At 36.3% G+C, this 16,329-nt stretch overlaps 1 protein-coding gene across 1 annotated transcript in view; it reads right to left on the bottom strand.

Annotated features, from left to right (window-relative positions):
• GALNT8 (polypeptide N-acetylgalactosaminyltransferase 8) overlaps positions 1-16,329 on the bottom strand; it is a 50,963-nt gene that overhangs the window by 23,689 nt on the left and 10,945 nt on the right. The window contains exon 2 of the mRNA XM_032390747.1: positions 12,954-13,248. Coding sequence (XP_032246638.1) covers positions 12,954-13,248 — 295 coding nt within the window. The remainder of the gene's footprint in view (positions 1-12,953; positions 13,249-16,329) is intronic.

The raw sequence follows: 16,329 nt of genomic DNA, 5'->3' as shown, positions 1-16,329 counted from the left end.
GTTTTTTTCCTCACATCAAATAATTCTGTGACACCAGCCGCGTGTCCTATAATTTAATTGCATTCTGATACTACCTACCTGAAGTTAACATCAGATCACACAGGTTAAGAGTTCCCACCCACAAGACTGGCACACACACACACACACACACACACACACACACCACTCTGGAGGCCAATCACAAGTTTAGGTTGTTATTGGTGCTTCTGACCCACTAGCTATAGATCGGAAGTTTCCAAGACCCCCTCCTTGGGTTAGATTAATTTGCTAGAGCAGCTCACAGAAGTCAGGAACCAGTTTACTTATCAGATTACCAGTTTATTACAAAAGATACTAAAAGATATGAATGAACTGCCATGTGAAGAGATACACAGGCCAGGGTTCTGAAGGGTCCAGAGCACAGGAGCTTCTGTCCCAGTGGAGTTTGGGGTGCAGCACAGCCTTGGCATGCTTCATGCTTTAATAGGCATAATTGATAAGATCATTGCCTGTTAGTGGTCAAGTCTATCTCCATCCTCCCTCCCCTGTCAGAAGATATAGGAGGAGCTGAATATCCCAACCTTATAATTATAGGGTTCATTACTATGGCAACCAGCTCACAGTCTTAGAGGCTTTCTAAGAGTCACCTCATTAATTCAGGGCTGAAAGGAGCTTGTTAAGGATACCAAAAGACACGTTCATCTCTCTTATCTCTTAGGAAATTACAAGGATTTTAGATACTCTATGTCAGGAACAGGGGTGAAGACCAAATATATATTTCTTAGTATAAATCACAGTATCATGGCACCCTTGTCAAGAATCAATTGACCATTAACGTAAGAGTTTATTTCTTGGTACCAATTCTATACCACTGATTTATATGTCTATCCTTAACCTGTTAAACCTTGTCTTGATTATTGTAGTTTTGCAGTAAGTTTTGAAATAGAGAAAATGTGAGTCCTGTAACTTTATTCTTCTTTTCTCTATTCTTTATTCCTTTTCAAGGTGTTTTGGCTATTTGGGATCATTTGTGTTTTCATTTTAATTTTGGGATCAACATGTCAATTTCTACCCAAAATCCAGTTGTAGATCAACCTGGAGACTGTTGCTATTTTAACAAAATAACATGTTATTTTAACAAAATAAATGATCCAACAATGAATATGGGATGTTTTCCATTTATTTAAATCTTTAATTTCTTAACTAATGTCTTGTAGTTTTGCATCTACAAGCTTGCACTTCTTTGTGAAATTTATTCCCAAGTATTTTTTGATGCTAAGTGACACTTTTTTCTTAATTTTATTTTTGAATTGTTCATTACAAATCTGTAGAAACATGATAAATTTTATGTATTGATCTTGCATCCTGCAACCTTCCTGTATTCATTTATTAATTCTAATAGTTTTTAATGGATTTTTATGATTTCCTATATAAGATCATGTCATCTGTGAATAGAAACAGTTTTACTTCTTCCATCCCAAGATGGATGCTTTTTATTTCTCTTTCTTGCCTGACTAAAATCTTGAATACAAGTGTTGATGTCAGACATACTTGTTTAGTTTCATCATATAGGGAAAGCTTTCAGTCTTTCACCATTAGGAATGATATGGGCTTTTTATAGATGCCCTTTGCTAGGTTGAGGAAGTTCCCATCTATTCCTTGCTTGTTGAGTGTTTTTAATCATAAAAAGGTTGGATTTTGTCAAGTGCTTTTTTTCTGTGTCTATTGACATTATAGTGTGGCTTTTGTCCTTTATTCTATCAATATGATGTATTACATTGATTGCTTTTCAGAGTTTGAATCAATTTTATATTGTTGGCTTAAATCCCAACTTGGTTTTGGTGTGTAATCCTGTTTCTATTCTGTTAGATTCAGTTAGTATTTTGCTGAGGATTTTGACATCTATAGTCATATGGGATGCGGCTCTGCAGTTTTCTTTTCTTGCAATGTATTTATCTGACTTTGGTATCAGGGTAATACTGACCTCATATAACGAGTTGTGGAGTATTCCCTTCTCTTCTATTGTTAGGAAGAGTTTAAGGAGTTAAAGCTAATTCTTGTTTAAACTTTGGTAGAATTCACCAGTGGAGCTGTCTGGACCTGAGTAGTATTTAAGTTACTAATGTGTTCAGCAACCTGGGTGCTCTCCAAATTCCATACTATTGAGATTTTATGGAGGCTTCTCCACATACGCATGATCGAATATTAATTCTATTTTCAATCCCTCTCCTTCTCTGAGGGATAGGGATGGGGCTGAAAATTCCAAGCTCCTTATCATGGTAGATATTTCTGATAACCAGCCCCCAACCAGGGTCCACTCAGAGTCACCTCATTAGAACAAAAAATACTCATAGTGTTCTCATCATTTAGGAAGTCACAAGGCTTTTAGCTCTGTGTCAGGAAGAGGGGACAGAGACAAATATATTTTTTCTATTATTTCACAACAGTATTATTATGAGGGTAAAATGCAATAATGTGCAAAAATGCTCAGAACAAAAGAAGTGCTCATTTAATGTTAGCTGCTACTATTACTACTTTGGTGATTATTGCTGTTCTTGTTCTTACATTTATTACTTGAACAGCGGCACCAGTCACTGAACTAGGAACAATGAGAGGAGAAAAAGAAACTGATACATTTTGGTTTGGCCATGTTGAGTAGGAAGCACCTGTGAGTCACACCATGGAATTCCCCAGCAGGTCATTGCATATATGGTCCCAGGGTCACAGCTGAACAATCTGGATTGGAGACAAGTGAATTTAGGAGTCATCACCCTGTAAGTGGTGGTTGAATTCGTAAGAGTTGGATAAAATCACTCAAGTTACATGCAGAAAAGAGCCTTAAGCTAAAGCCTGAGGGTCATCAATATTTAAAGCAGAGGCAAAGGAGTGTGACAGATGAACATTAAATTCTTTCAAGCTCAGGGGCAGTTCTTAATATCTAGTACAGACTGATTATATAATAAATATGTATTTAATCAAGAGTAAGAGTTGGTAATTAAGTTAAATTGAAACCTGATTAAAACTTTGTTCAGCTTCTCTTCCCTCTAATCCACATAATCCAATCAACCATCTTTAAATTTTCTTTTTTCCACTCAGTCTCCCATGCTTCCTTTTGAGTACTGTCTTGGCTATGTTCTAAATGTTTTCCCAACACTTCTTTTATCCACACCCCACATTCTCTTCCCAACCTTATATCAAGGGAAGCAAGAAATGTGGCTCCTGCAGTTCCAAAAAGAATGATCTCTCCTTCCTCCTTGCTCCCCAACACCTGACCTAGAATGGTTAGACCAGCTCTGTCCAACAGAATTTCCTGCAATGATGGAAATGTTCTAAATCTGTGCTGCCCATTATGATAGCCACTAGTCATGTGTGGCTATCGAGCACTTATAATGTCACTATATAACAAAAAAAACCTAAATTTTTTATTTAATTCAATTTTAATTAATTTAATTTTAAATAGTCCCATGTGACTACTGGCTACCATATTAGGTAGTGCAGCAGAAGATCCTAAAAAATATTTATTAGTTGGATGACAGTTACAGGAACTGATCTTTGGCAAATCCTTCCAATATAGAACCACAGTCCACCCCACTTCCCCCTAACAACAGGAAGGCGCAATGGGAGAAGAGAAAAGGTAGCTTCTAGGTGTTAGAGCTAGAAAGATAAACTTTATGTATATCATAACTTTACCTGAAACTACCATTGTGCATAACAAATTAACTGATATGTACACATGGAAACAGACTTTAAACAATTGCAAAATATATTCTTACATTGGGATTCCCTAAAACAAGTTACACCTGCAGCAAGGCCAGCTTCCTGGGTGTGCAACCTATGCAGTCACACAGGTCCCCACACTTAGTGACTTAACTTGGCTTAATACCTTCCTAACACCATCTTGAAATTCTAAATAGTTTTTGAACAAAAGGCCCCACATTTTCATTTTGCACTGGGCCCTGCAAATTTTGTAGCTGGTCCTGGCCACAGCATTTTGGTAAATTCCCTATTAAAGATTAACAATTGGGGGTGCCTGGGTGGCTCAGTCGTTAAGCGTCTGCCTTCAGCTCAGGTCATGATCTCAGGGTCCTGGGATTGAGCCCCGCATCGGGCTCCCTGCTTCGCGGGAGGCCTGCTTCTCCCTCTCCCACTCCCCCTGCTTGTGTTCCCTCTCTCGCTGTGTCTCTCTCTGTCAAATAAATAAATAAAATCTTTAAAAAAATAAAAATAAAATAAAATAAAAGATTAACAATTGAAGCTATGACTTTTCATGTGTTTAATCATTTGTTGGTATTTAACATCCACCTAAACTCAATAAGGTAACTGACTGATTCTCCAATTCCACACAGTGCTCTCCTGAGTAGCCTTTCCCTGGTCTCTGAAAGGTAAAGCGAGGACATGACGACAGGAGAGCTGCCAGGGCTGGCATCTTTCTGGTCTCAGATAGCTGTCCAGAAAGGTGGGGGGAACAGTGATTACAATCACTTTGACATCTCACTTAGCAGGAAGCTGGACTAAATGGCATAGAAGGTCTATTCTTATATTATTGTGTAATTCTATCTAATAATACCTCTAATTCACTAAATTATTTCTCTCAAAGAAAGTCAGTGGAGTGGTCTTCCTATAGTTTTAAACCATATGGTTTCCAGAATGCTTTAGCTCTGAAATCCATATATGTCTGGGCCACAAAGATTTTTTTTATGAACAGCAGAGAGGAAGAGTACTCATTTGGTTTGTAGTATCAGATGTGACTCAAACGTTTTTCAAGTATATGTAGATACTTGATTCATAAATATTTTGTATCCACAGTAATGCTTTCTGACAAGCAGTTTCATGAGTTAATCCTTATGGAATTAAATCTGGATGTTTCAAAATCAATAAATACAAGGCATCTTCAGTTACCAACTGGTCCCAGCATATTATCTTCATACCTAAAGACCTAAATTATGCAATCAACCTAGGAGAAAATGTGTTAGGTCCTACTTGTGTCCTGGTTCACAAGTAGCAAATACTGACACACATGGCACCATTCTCCCCTCTCATGATTCTCCCCTAACAGATCATCCATGCCTTTGATCATATGGACTCAAATGTTTTCCCACCACAATACTCCAGGTAGTCACTACCAATCAACTGGAGTTGGCTTTAAGGTGAAATTTTGTTACCATCCTTGTACAGGAAAAAGGTTTCTCTGAATGCTTTTGGGGTGATCTACATGTTGAGACAAGTGAGTCTCAGTGAAAAAGTAGCTCTCACATCTCCATCTATGGCTATGCCAGTTACCTTCTGATTTAGAGAATTAGGGGATGCTGAGGAATCATCTTCTTAGGGTGATGTGACGAAGAGTATCAATTCATCATTCAAATGCTACATTAGGCCACTGCCATGTATTACATGGATTATGGGTCAGATCCTCAATGATGATTCTTTTGTTCTGGTGGTTAAAAGTATAAATGGAATAAAATTTGTGGAAAAAAATGATCACAATTCCATGTTCATTTGGGATGAATTCAGCTATAAGATCTTAGCACTTAGAGGCTGCAACTTTTGATATATTTCATAACCCCTAAAAGAAATACTCATATTTAAATACTTCTAGACACATCCAAGAAGCTCAATGAACTTCAAGTAAGATAAATGCAGAGATACACACCCAGACACATCGTAGTCAAAATGTTGAAAGCCAAAGATAAAAAGAAAACCTTGAAAGAAGTGAAAGAAAAATAACCTACCACATACAAGGAAACCCCAGTGATATTAATAGTTGATATCTCATCAGAACAATAGAGCCAGAAAGCAATGGAATGACATATTCAAAGTGCAGAAAGAAAAAAAATTAACCAAGCAGTTTTTATCTTTTATCTTTCAAATATGAAAATGAAATGAAGACATTGGCAAATAAATAAGCACTGAGAGAATTTGTTGGTAGCAAATCCACCTACAAGAAATACTAAGTTCCTTAGCCTGAAAACAAGTAATCCCAGAGAGTAGTAACTCAACACACACACACACACACACATAGACGAGCAAAGAGCATCAGTAAAGGTAATTGCACAATTATAAAAGACAGTATAAATGCCTATTTCTTCTCTTAACTGATTTTAAAAGCAATTATATATTTTTTAAGTATATCTAATTGTTGGGCCTATAAGATATAGTGATTTAATATACTTGATAATAACAGCACAAAAGAGGTAGATGGGAGCAAAGCTGTACTGACACAAGAAAATGACACCAGATTGTAAATTGAATCTACAGGAACAAGTGTAGAGAATCAGACATGATAACTTAAAAGATAAATATAACAAACTTCATAAATTTATAGTTCCTTTCCTTTTTCCTCATTTTAATAGATAAAACTATATAAAGTGATTATAACAGTATATTTTTTTATTTTTTACCATACATATATGTAATATGTATAACAATAATAGCAAAAAAGAAGATTAAATAAAGTTATATATGACTAGCCTTCCTATATCTCATTATAATAAGGCTAAGTAGACTCTGATAAGTTAAGATGTACACAATAAACCCTAGAGCAGCCATTAAGAAAATAACTATAAAATATACTGAAAAATAATTAAAAGGATGATATTGTTACATTGGAAAATATTCACTTAACATAAAAAACAAGCAGTAAAGGATGAAAGGAAAAAAGACATGAAACATTAGAAAACAAAGATAAATTGGCAGACATAAATCCAGCTATATCAATAAAAATATTAAATATAAATGAATTAATCTAATCAAAAGGTAGGGATTGTCAGATTGCATTTTTTTAAATCCAACTATATCTTCAGGAAACATATTTTAGATCAAAAGATAAAAATAGATTGTAAGTAAAAGATACATTATGCAAATAGCAACCATATGAAAGCTAGAGTGGTTATACTAATATCAGACAAAATAGATATTAAAATAAAAATCTTAGTAATGATAAGGGGGAGATTTTATAACAACAAAGGGATCAATCCATCAGGAAGATAAGACAATTGTAAAAGTATACATCCAGCAACAGAGTCCCAAAATATATGAAATAAAAACTGACAGAATTGAAGGAAGTAATAGACAATTTAACAATAATCATTAGAGACTTCAATATCCCACTTTCAATAATAGATACAACTAAGCAAAATATAAACAAGAAAAGATTAGGCAGAAGACTAAACAACACTACAAACCAACTAGACCTAACAGATATCTAGAGAACACTCTACCCAATAAAAGCATAATACTTTCTTTTTTTTTTTTTTTGAGTAGCATGGCAAGTGGAAGTACTTTTATTTCAAGGCACCATAAAATGAGTCTCTCTAAGAACACCTCTGCTTCCACATGTGAAAATCCTAAAAGAAAAGAAAGAAAGAAAGAAAGAAAGAAAGAAAGAAAGAAAAAAAGAAAAAAGCATAATACTTTCAAACTACACATACAACATTCTCCAGAAGAGATCATTTGTTAGCATACAAAAGAAGCCTCAATAAATTTTTTAAAGATTAAGTTAATACAAAATATGATTCTCTCATTACAATAGAGTGACATTAGAGATGAAAACAGAAAAAAAAAAAGGAAAATTCACAAATATGTGGAAATTAAATACATTCCTAAGTAACCATTGAGTCAAAAAAAATTGCAAGGGAAACTAGAAAATACATTGAGATGACTGAAAAAACAAAGCACAATATACCAACACTTATGGAATACAGCTAAAGAGAAGCTAGGAAATAAATTTATAGCTATCAATAAGTATATTTTTTTAAAAAGAATAATAATCTAGCCTTCCACCTTAAGAAAATAGAAAGTGCAAACTAAATCCAAAGCAAGGAGAAGGAAGGAAATAATAAAGATGAGAGTAGAAATACATAAAATGGAGAATAGATATAAAAATAGAGACAATCAGTGAAAAGTTGGCTTTTTGAAAACATCAACAAAATTTACAAATGTTCAGCTAGACTGACCAAGAACATAATAAAGAGTATTCAAATTACTAAAATCAGGAATAAAAGTGGGACATCATTATTGACCTTCCAGAAATAAAAAAAGATTATAAGGGAACACTATAAATAAACAATGTTCCCACAAATTAGAAAATTTAGATGAGGTGGACAGATTCCTAAAGAGACATAAATTATCAAAAGCAACTCAAGAATAAATAGAAATCTATTGTGGATAGTGCTGCTATAAACATTGAGGTTCACGAGCTCCTTCAAATCACTATTTTTGTATCCTCTGGATAAATGCCCAATAGTGCAATTGCTGGGTCATTGGGTAGTTCTATTTTTAACTTTTTGAGGAGCCTCCATACTGTTTTCCAGAATGGCTGCACCAGTTTGCATTCCCACCAATAGTGTAAGAGGGTTCCCCTTTCTCTGCATCCTTGCCAACATCTGTTGTTTCCTGAGTTGTTAATTTTAGCCATCCTGACAGGTGTGAGGTGTTATCTTTTTGTGGTTTTGTTTTGTATTTCCCTGATGATGAGTCATGTTGAGCATTTTTTCATGTGTCTGTTAGCCAAAACATGGACAGAGCCCAAATGTCCATCGACTGACGAATAGATAAAGAAGATGTGGTGTATATATATACACATACATACAATGAAATATTACTCATCCATCAAAAAGAATGAAAACTTGCCATTTGCAATGACATGGATGGAACTAGAGTATATTATGCTAAGCAAAATAAGCCAGTCAAAGAAAGACAAATACCATATGATTTCACTCATATGTGGAATTTAAGAAACAAAACAGATGAACATAGGGGAAAAGAAGGAAAAATAAAATAAGATGAAAATAGAGAGGGAGCCAAATCATAAGAGACTCTTAGCTAAAGGGAGCAAACTGAGGGTTGCTGGAGGGGAGGTGGATGGGGGGATGGCATAATTGGGTGATGGGCATTAAGAGGGCACTTGATGTCATGAGCACTGGGTGTTATATCAACTGATCAATCACTAGATTCTACCTCTGAAACTAATACTACACTATATGTGAACTAACTTGAATTTAAATAAAATCTTGAAATAAATCAATAGAAATCTGCATAGACCTATATCAAGTAAAGAGATTGAATTACTGATCACTACCCACCAAAAGAGATCCAGGCCCAGATGGCTTCTGGTGAATTCTACCAAATATTTAAAAAGAATTAGTACCAATTGTTCACAAATGTTTCCAAAATATAGAAGAAGAGGAAACATTTCTCAAGTCATTCTATGAGGCCAGTATTACTTAGTTACAAAACCAAACAAAAAGGGGCACCTGGGTGGTTCAGTCAGTTAAGGTTCTGCCTTCAGCTCAGGTCATGATCCCAGCCAGGGTCCTGGATCAAGCCCCACATCAGGCTCTCTGCTCAGCGGGAAGCCTCTTTCTCCTTCTCCCGCTGCCTGCCTCTCCCCCTGCTTGTGCTCTCTCTCTCTCTCTCAATCTCTCTCTGTCAAATAAATAAGTAAAATCTTTAAAAAAAAATGAACAAACAAAAATATCACAAGGAAAGAAAACTAAAAACCAATATTTCTTATGAATAGAGACACAAAATATTAGCAAACCAAATCCAGCAACATATAGAAACAACTCCATACTATGGTCAAGTAGAATTTATGCCATGAATTTAAGATTTGTTTGACATCCTATCATCAATTTATGTAATACACTATATCAATAGATAATGAATAAAACCTCATGATCAATTTGATAGACACAGAAAAAGCATCTGACCCCTTCATAACAAGAAAAAAAAAAGAAAGAAAAAAACACTAAACCAACTAGAAATAGAATGAGATTTCTGATAAAGGGCATGTACAAAAAGCCACAGCTAACATACTTAATGGTGAAATATTAAATGCATCCCCCACCCATAATGAGGAACAAAACAAAGTGCCCTCTCTCACCACTTCTATGTGACATTTTATTGAAGATTCTAGCCAGGCAATTAAGCAAGAAAATTAAATAAAAGTCATCATATTGGAAAGGAAAAAGTATAGCTTTCTCTATGTATAAATAACATAGTCTAATAGAGAGAAAATTCTAAAATATCCACTAAAAAAACTATTAGAATTAATAAATGAATATGACAAGATTGCAGGATACAAGTTCAACATACAAAAAAAAATTGTGTTTCTATAGACTTACAATGAACAATTTGAAAATGAAACTAAGAAAACAATTTCACTTCAAATAGCATCAAAAAGATAAACATATCTAACAAAAGAAGTACAAAACTTATACTCCCAAACCCAAAACATTGTTGAAAGAAATTAAAGAAAACCTAAATAAATGCAAAGATTCTTTATGTTCATGGATTGAAAGATTTGTTAATATGACAATACTCCCTACATTGATCTACAGATTCAATCTAGTCCCTATCAAAATACTGCTGGTTTGTTTGTAGAAATTGACCAGCTAATCCTAAAATTCATATGGAAATTCAAGATCTCAGAATAGCTAAAACAATCTTGAACAAGAAGAAAGTTGGAAGACTCATACTTATTGATTTCAAAACTTACTACAAAAACTACAGTTGTCAAATCAGTGAGTTAATGTCATAAGGAATAGACCTATAAAACAACGAAATAGGATTGATATCTGGAAGTAAATTCTTATATTTATGACCAATTGATTTTGACAAGGGTGCCAAGACAATCCAATGTGGGGTGCTAGGACAGCTGGATGGCCATACGCAAGAAAATGAAGTTGGACCTCTATGTCACACCATGTCCAAAAATTAATTTTAAATGGACCAAAAACCTAAATGTAAGATTAACACTACAAAACTTTTAGAAAAAAATGGCATAAATCTTCATGACTTTGCATTAAGCATTATAGTTTCTTACATATGACATCCAAAGCATAAGCAACCAAAGAAAAAAATTAGATAAACTGGACAAAATCATATTAATAAAACAATGAATCATGGATCACTACATCAAAAACTAATGATGTATTGTATGGTGACTAACATAACATAATAAAATTAAAATAAATTTAAAAATAAAAGGAGAAAGTCTCTGAATAGACATTTCTCCAAAGAAGATATACAAATAGCCAATATGCACGTGAAAAGATGTTCACTATCATTAGACATCAGGAAAATTTAAATGAAGACCACAATGATATACCACTTCACATCACTAGAATATCTATTATCAAAAGACGAATAACAAATGTTGGTGAGGATGTGGAAAAACCAGCACTCTCATATACTGCTAGAGATGATGCAGTCACTTTGGAAAGCAGTCTGGCAGTTCCTTGAAATGTTAAATATAGAGTTATCATATAACCCAGAAATTATACTTCTATGGTATAACCAAGAAAACTGAAGACATATGTCCACACAAAAACTTACACATGAATGTTCAGAGCAGTATTATTCTTAATAGTCAAAAAGTGGAAACAATCCAAATTTCCACTAACTGGAAAATAGATAAACAAAATGTGGTGTACCTGTACAAAAGAATATTATTTGACAATAAAAGGAGTTAAGTATTGATACGTACTATAATACGAATGTAACTTAAAAACATTATTCTAGGTACATATATACAATGGAATATTACCCAGCCATCAGAAAGGATGAATACCCACCATTTGCACTGACATGGATGGAACTGGAGGGGATTATGCTAAATGAAATAAGTCAAGCAGAGAAAGACAATTATCATATGGTTTCACTCATATGTGAAACATAAGGAATAGCATGGAGTACCATACGGGAAGGGAAGGAAAACTGAAGGGGAAGAAATCAGTAAGGGAGAAAAACCATGACAGACTCTGGACTCTGGAAAACAAACTGAGGGTTTCAGAGGAGAGGGGGTGGGGGGATGGGGCAGTCAGGTGATGCGTATTAAGGAGGGCACATGTTGTGATGAGCGTTGGGTGTTATATGCAACTAAGGAATCGTTGAACACTACATCAAAAACTAATGATGCACTGTATGTTGGCTAACTGAACATAATAAAAATAATAATAATAATATAAAAAAAACCATATTATTCTAAGTGAAAAAAGCCAGTCACGAGAGACCCATATATTATATTATTCCACTTACATGAAATGTCGAGAATAGGTAAATCCATAGGGACAGAAAGTAATGGTTGCCTAGGAATGAGGAATTATCTGTAAACAAGGAGGGGTTATTAATGGGTATGGAATTTTTTTCGAAGTGATGAAAATGTTTTAAAATTGATTACGGTGATGGTGCACCACTCTGTGAATATACTAAAAACCATTAAATTGTACAGTTTAAATTGATGAATTGTATACGAATTATATCTCAACAAAGTTGTTATTTTTAAGACTTACGAAGAATGGTGGGAGAAGCAAAGAGAGAAAAAGCAATGGGAAGAAGAAACCGATGGAGAAAGAGAGGGAAGGCTCTTTTTTTTTTTTTTAAGATTTTATTTACTTATTTGGCAGAGAGAGACACTGCGAGAGAGGGAACACAAGCAAGGGGAGTAGAAGAGGGAGAAGCAGACTTCCTGCCAAGCAGGGGGCCCAATGCAGGGCTTGATCATGACCAGAGCCCAAGGCAGATGCTTAACTGACTGAGCCACCCAGTCGCCCCAGGGAAGGCTCTTTAAATTAGAATTAATAACAGAGAGGAATTCACACAGAATTTGAGGAAAACACCATGGGAGCAAGCAGAGCTGTTAACTTCAGTGTGACTTGCACAAGTCTTTCCTCAGTTTCCTCATCTGTACAATTATGAGTTAGACTCATCATCAGAATTCTCAAGGATCTGTTTCTCTGACATCTCTGCCCATTTCCAAGGGGCTGTAAATATTGGGACCAGTCAGCTGTCCTCTCTGAGCTGCCATTATAAAATGGATTAAAAACAAGAACTCTGCTCAGTCAGCCTGCCAGAATTCCTTCCCCATCAATTTTCCACTCCTCAACCCTCTTTCAACCCTTGACTTTCACTGCTCCCAAAGCTCATCCCCCAATTAAACCAAGGTCCCTTGGCAACCCAAACTTGGTCCGCCCTACCTGGAATCTCGGGTATCTGGGATGGTGTGATTGAAAGGCAACTGGTTACTGAGGTACACGTTGTAACCAAACTTCTGGAAAAGGTCCTCGGCCTTTTTCTGATGGGCCTCAGAAAGATCCTTACCCCACTGCCTGAAAAGCTGTGAGTCTGGGAAGAGTAACTCTTTGGGTTTGTGCTTCTTAGTCTCACTTGCTTTGATTTTCAATGCCTTTTGAACAGGATGTTCGTATTTCACCCTCACCACTGTGTTGTCCACATTTTCTTCTTGCTTCATAGCCAATTTCATACTTTCTTCTGCAAATGAAAGGCAGGGGAGAAAATATTTCAGGTAATCCTGGGCATTGTTTTCTATCCAAATTTTCTTGAAATATTTTCCTCTTCAAATTCTGAAATGTGTAATCTCTTGTCCAAGGGGATGCAGTCTGTTAAGGGAATTTGTCAGAGCTATGCAAGGCTGTCCTGGCCAGGTGTGCACTAGAACACACCTCTCCTAAACCTTTATCAGAGCTTATCTATCCTGAGTCCTACACATTTAAGTCTTCTTAAGAAACTGTGACCTGAGAAATAGATTGATAATGAGCTAACATTTTTCAGAATAAGGCCAAAGAAACTCTTACATCAGAATTGTCATGATTATTTTAAAATGTAGGTATTCAGGCTTATCCCCAAATCAACTAAATCAGAATCATAGAGTCAGGTAGAGATAGGGGAAGAGAAGTTACAGAATCTGCATTTTTAACAAAATCAAGGAGTAACTCCTTTGTACAATGAAATTTGAAACATCATACTACACTATCAGTGGCTAACAAAGGCAGATCTATTCTAAACTGCACCATTATCCACCATTCCCTTCACTTATATATTTGATTTGCCAAGAATTTTAAATTGGAGATGTCCTAATCCCACATTTTCCAACTTGCTTAATCATAAGCAAACTTCAAAAGTTTGATAAAAATACAGAATCCCAGGTCTCCCCCAGAGATTCTGATTCAGTAGGTCTGGGGTGGAGTGTGGGGATCTGAATTTTTAACAATTGCTCCAGATAAATCTAATGGTCACATCAATTTCAGAAACACTGTCTTCACAAAGAAGAGGAAGAAGAAGAAGGAGAAGGAGGAGGAGGAGGAGGAGGGGAGGAGCAGAAGAAGAAGAAAAAGAAGAAGAAGAAGAAGAGGGAGGGGGAGTGGGAGGGGAGGAGGAAGGATCAAAGGAAGAAAAAGAAGAAGAAAAGAAACCAGTGACAGGACTCTTTTATATAGAAGAGGGCTTCTAGGATCCATGACATCAATAGCAATAGTTTTGGAAAGTGGCCTCCAAATTTCAGAGCACTTTTCCATCCATTATTTATGTCACCTTTACAACAACCCTATAAGATTTCTGTTTGGAGAGTCTCACCATATGTACCTCAAGCTCAATTCTGTGGACTCCACAGAGAAAGAGAAAAAGGAAGTAATTATTTACAATGTAAGTGCTTCTGCCTGCCAATCTACTCAAAAACACAATGCCCCTAAATTAGCGATGAAGATATAATTAATCTATCTAATTTGGACACTTTTCAGAGTAGATGGGGTGCTATTAATAGTTACATAACAAGTATCACCAGGACCACAGGTGTAAAGCAGGACCATTCTAGGCAAACCAGGACTTACCATCTCCTTACCCAAAGGAAGGAGAATCTATTAGTATCTCACAGAGAGCCAGCTTAGCTGAGTCTGATTTTAATACTAAATATGTCTTCTCCTCAGTGCCATCCAAACCAGTGGCCTTGTCTCCAGATACAAGGCCCACGGTATAGCTCCATCCTGGAGCCTGGGCACATGATCATTCAGCTAGGAATATCATCAACAGAAGAAAAACAAACCAGTTTCACCTGACTCTGCCACTTGCCCCCAGCTAGGTTCACCTCAGCTTGTGCTGGCTATGCTGCCATCATTTTTCTTTCAGTGAGTACTCTCTGCACCATAGAATTACAGATGGGATCCAACAAGCACCTCTGTCCTGTCCCCCAAATATTAGCCCATTCCTTGTCCTCTGTCCCCTCCTATCCTTGGTGATCTCGTCTATCTCCAAGGTTTTGTCTTTCAACTCAAGGCCACTATCACCCCCAACACACAACCTGCTGTTCTAAATTCAAACTGCCTGATTTTGAAAGTCACCTCTGCCAGCTAGCAATTGCATGGCCTAAAGAAAAGCATCTTAACCTCTCTGAATGGGGATAATCACAGCTGCACTTGCTACATAGATTTTGAGGAGAATTAAATGAGTTTGTATACATAAAGCAGTTAAAATTGTACCTGTCACTTAATAAATACTCAGTCAATGTTGGTCATCATTATCATCATCACTTTCATCTCAAGTGTCTATTGGAGATGTCTCTCATTTTGCTGTTTCCCGAGTTCCCCAAATTCCTTAACAACTGAACTCATCACCTTCCCCCCAAATCTCCTGAGGTTACCTCCCTATTTCTACAAATGGTACCAACCACTCTTCTCCTACCTACCCAACCACCAAAACTCAGGTCTCCTTTGACTCTGTTTCCCTACCTCCATTCAATTGCCTATGTGTGGAGTATGCCTCTTCGGGATAGAATTCATCCTTTTCTTTTCATCCCACTCCCATCCAATTCCCTATTGACTCTTATCTGGACTATTGATTCACCAAAGACTTATTGAGCATCTTCTCTGGCTAGTTGCTAAGGAGAGTGCCAGACAAGACAGGCTGATCCTATCCAACAATTTACCAGATCAATGTTAAAAGTCCTTAGCCAGGCAGCCCTACACCTTCCTACCTGTGTGACTTTGGCCAAGGGATTTCTCTTCTTGGTCTTAGATTTGCCAAGTACCTCGCAGGGTTTCTGTGATAACTAAGTGGATTAATACATATAAAGTGCTAAGGACAGAGCCTGGCACACAATAAAATTTGGCTATCAATTCTGTTTTCTCTGTTTCCTCTTCTGGGGGAGGGGTGGGGAGAACTGAGGAAGGGGATTAAGAAAAGTGAGAAACTTTTTAAATTGTTATGATAAGAAATTGGAGTAAGACCTGATTTCTGAAACACAGAAGCACCGTGGGACCACAGGGTCAGCTGAGGCAAGTGACCATGAATTTGTAGTGGTTCAGTTATGAGAATTTTTTCAGCAGTACCAAGCACTTGAGTGAAGGCACAGAGAAGGTGATCAAGTGATTTCACACAGTGTGGGGAGGTTCTTAGGTGGGTGCAACAGAACAAGTGTGCAATGGAGTTGTAGATATTGCAAAGAGCAGAGTTGGAGAAATAGTACTGTTATAGAGAAAAGTTCGATGGATGTATTGTAGTCATGAGGTTTCAATCAGGAATGGACAGCATGAGTTTGTCATTTCTAAGGTGAACAATTCT

Source organism: Phoca vitulina, unplaced genomic scaffold (assembly GCF_004348235.1).
Source record: "Phoca vitulina isolate PV1807 unplaced genomic scaffold, GSC_HSeal_1.0 scaffold59, whole genome shotgun sequence".
Lineage (NCBI taxonomy): Eukaryota > Metazoa > Chordata > Mammalia > Carnivora > Phocidae > Phoca > Phoca vitulina.
This window is presented reverse-complemented; position numbering and strand designations above follow the sequence as displayed.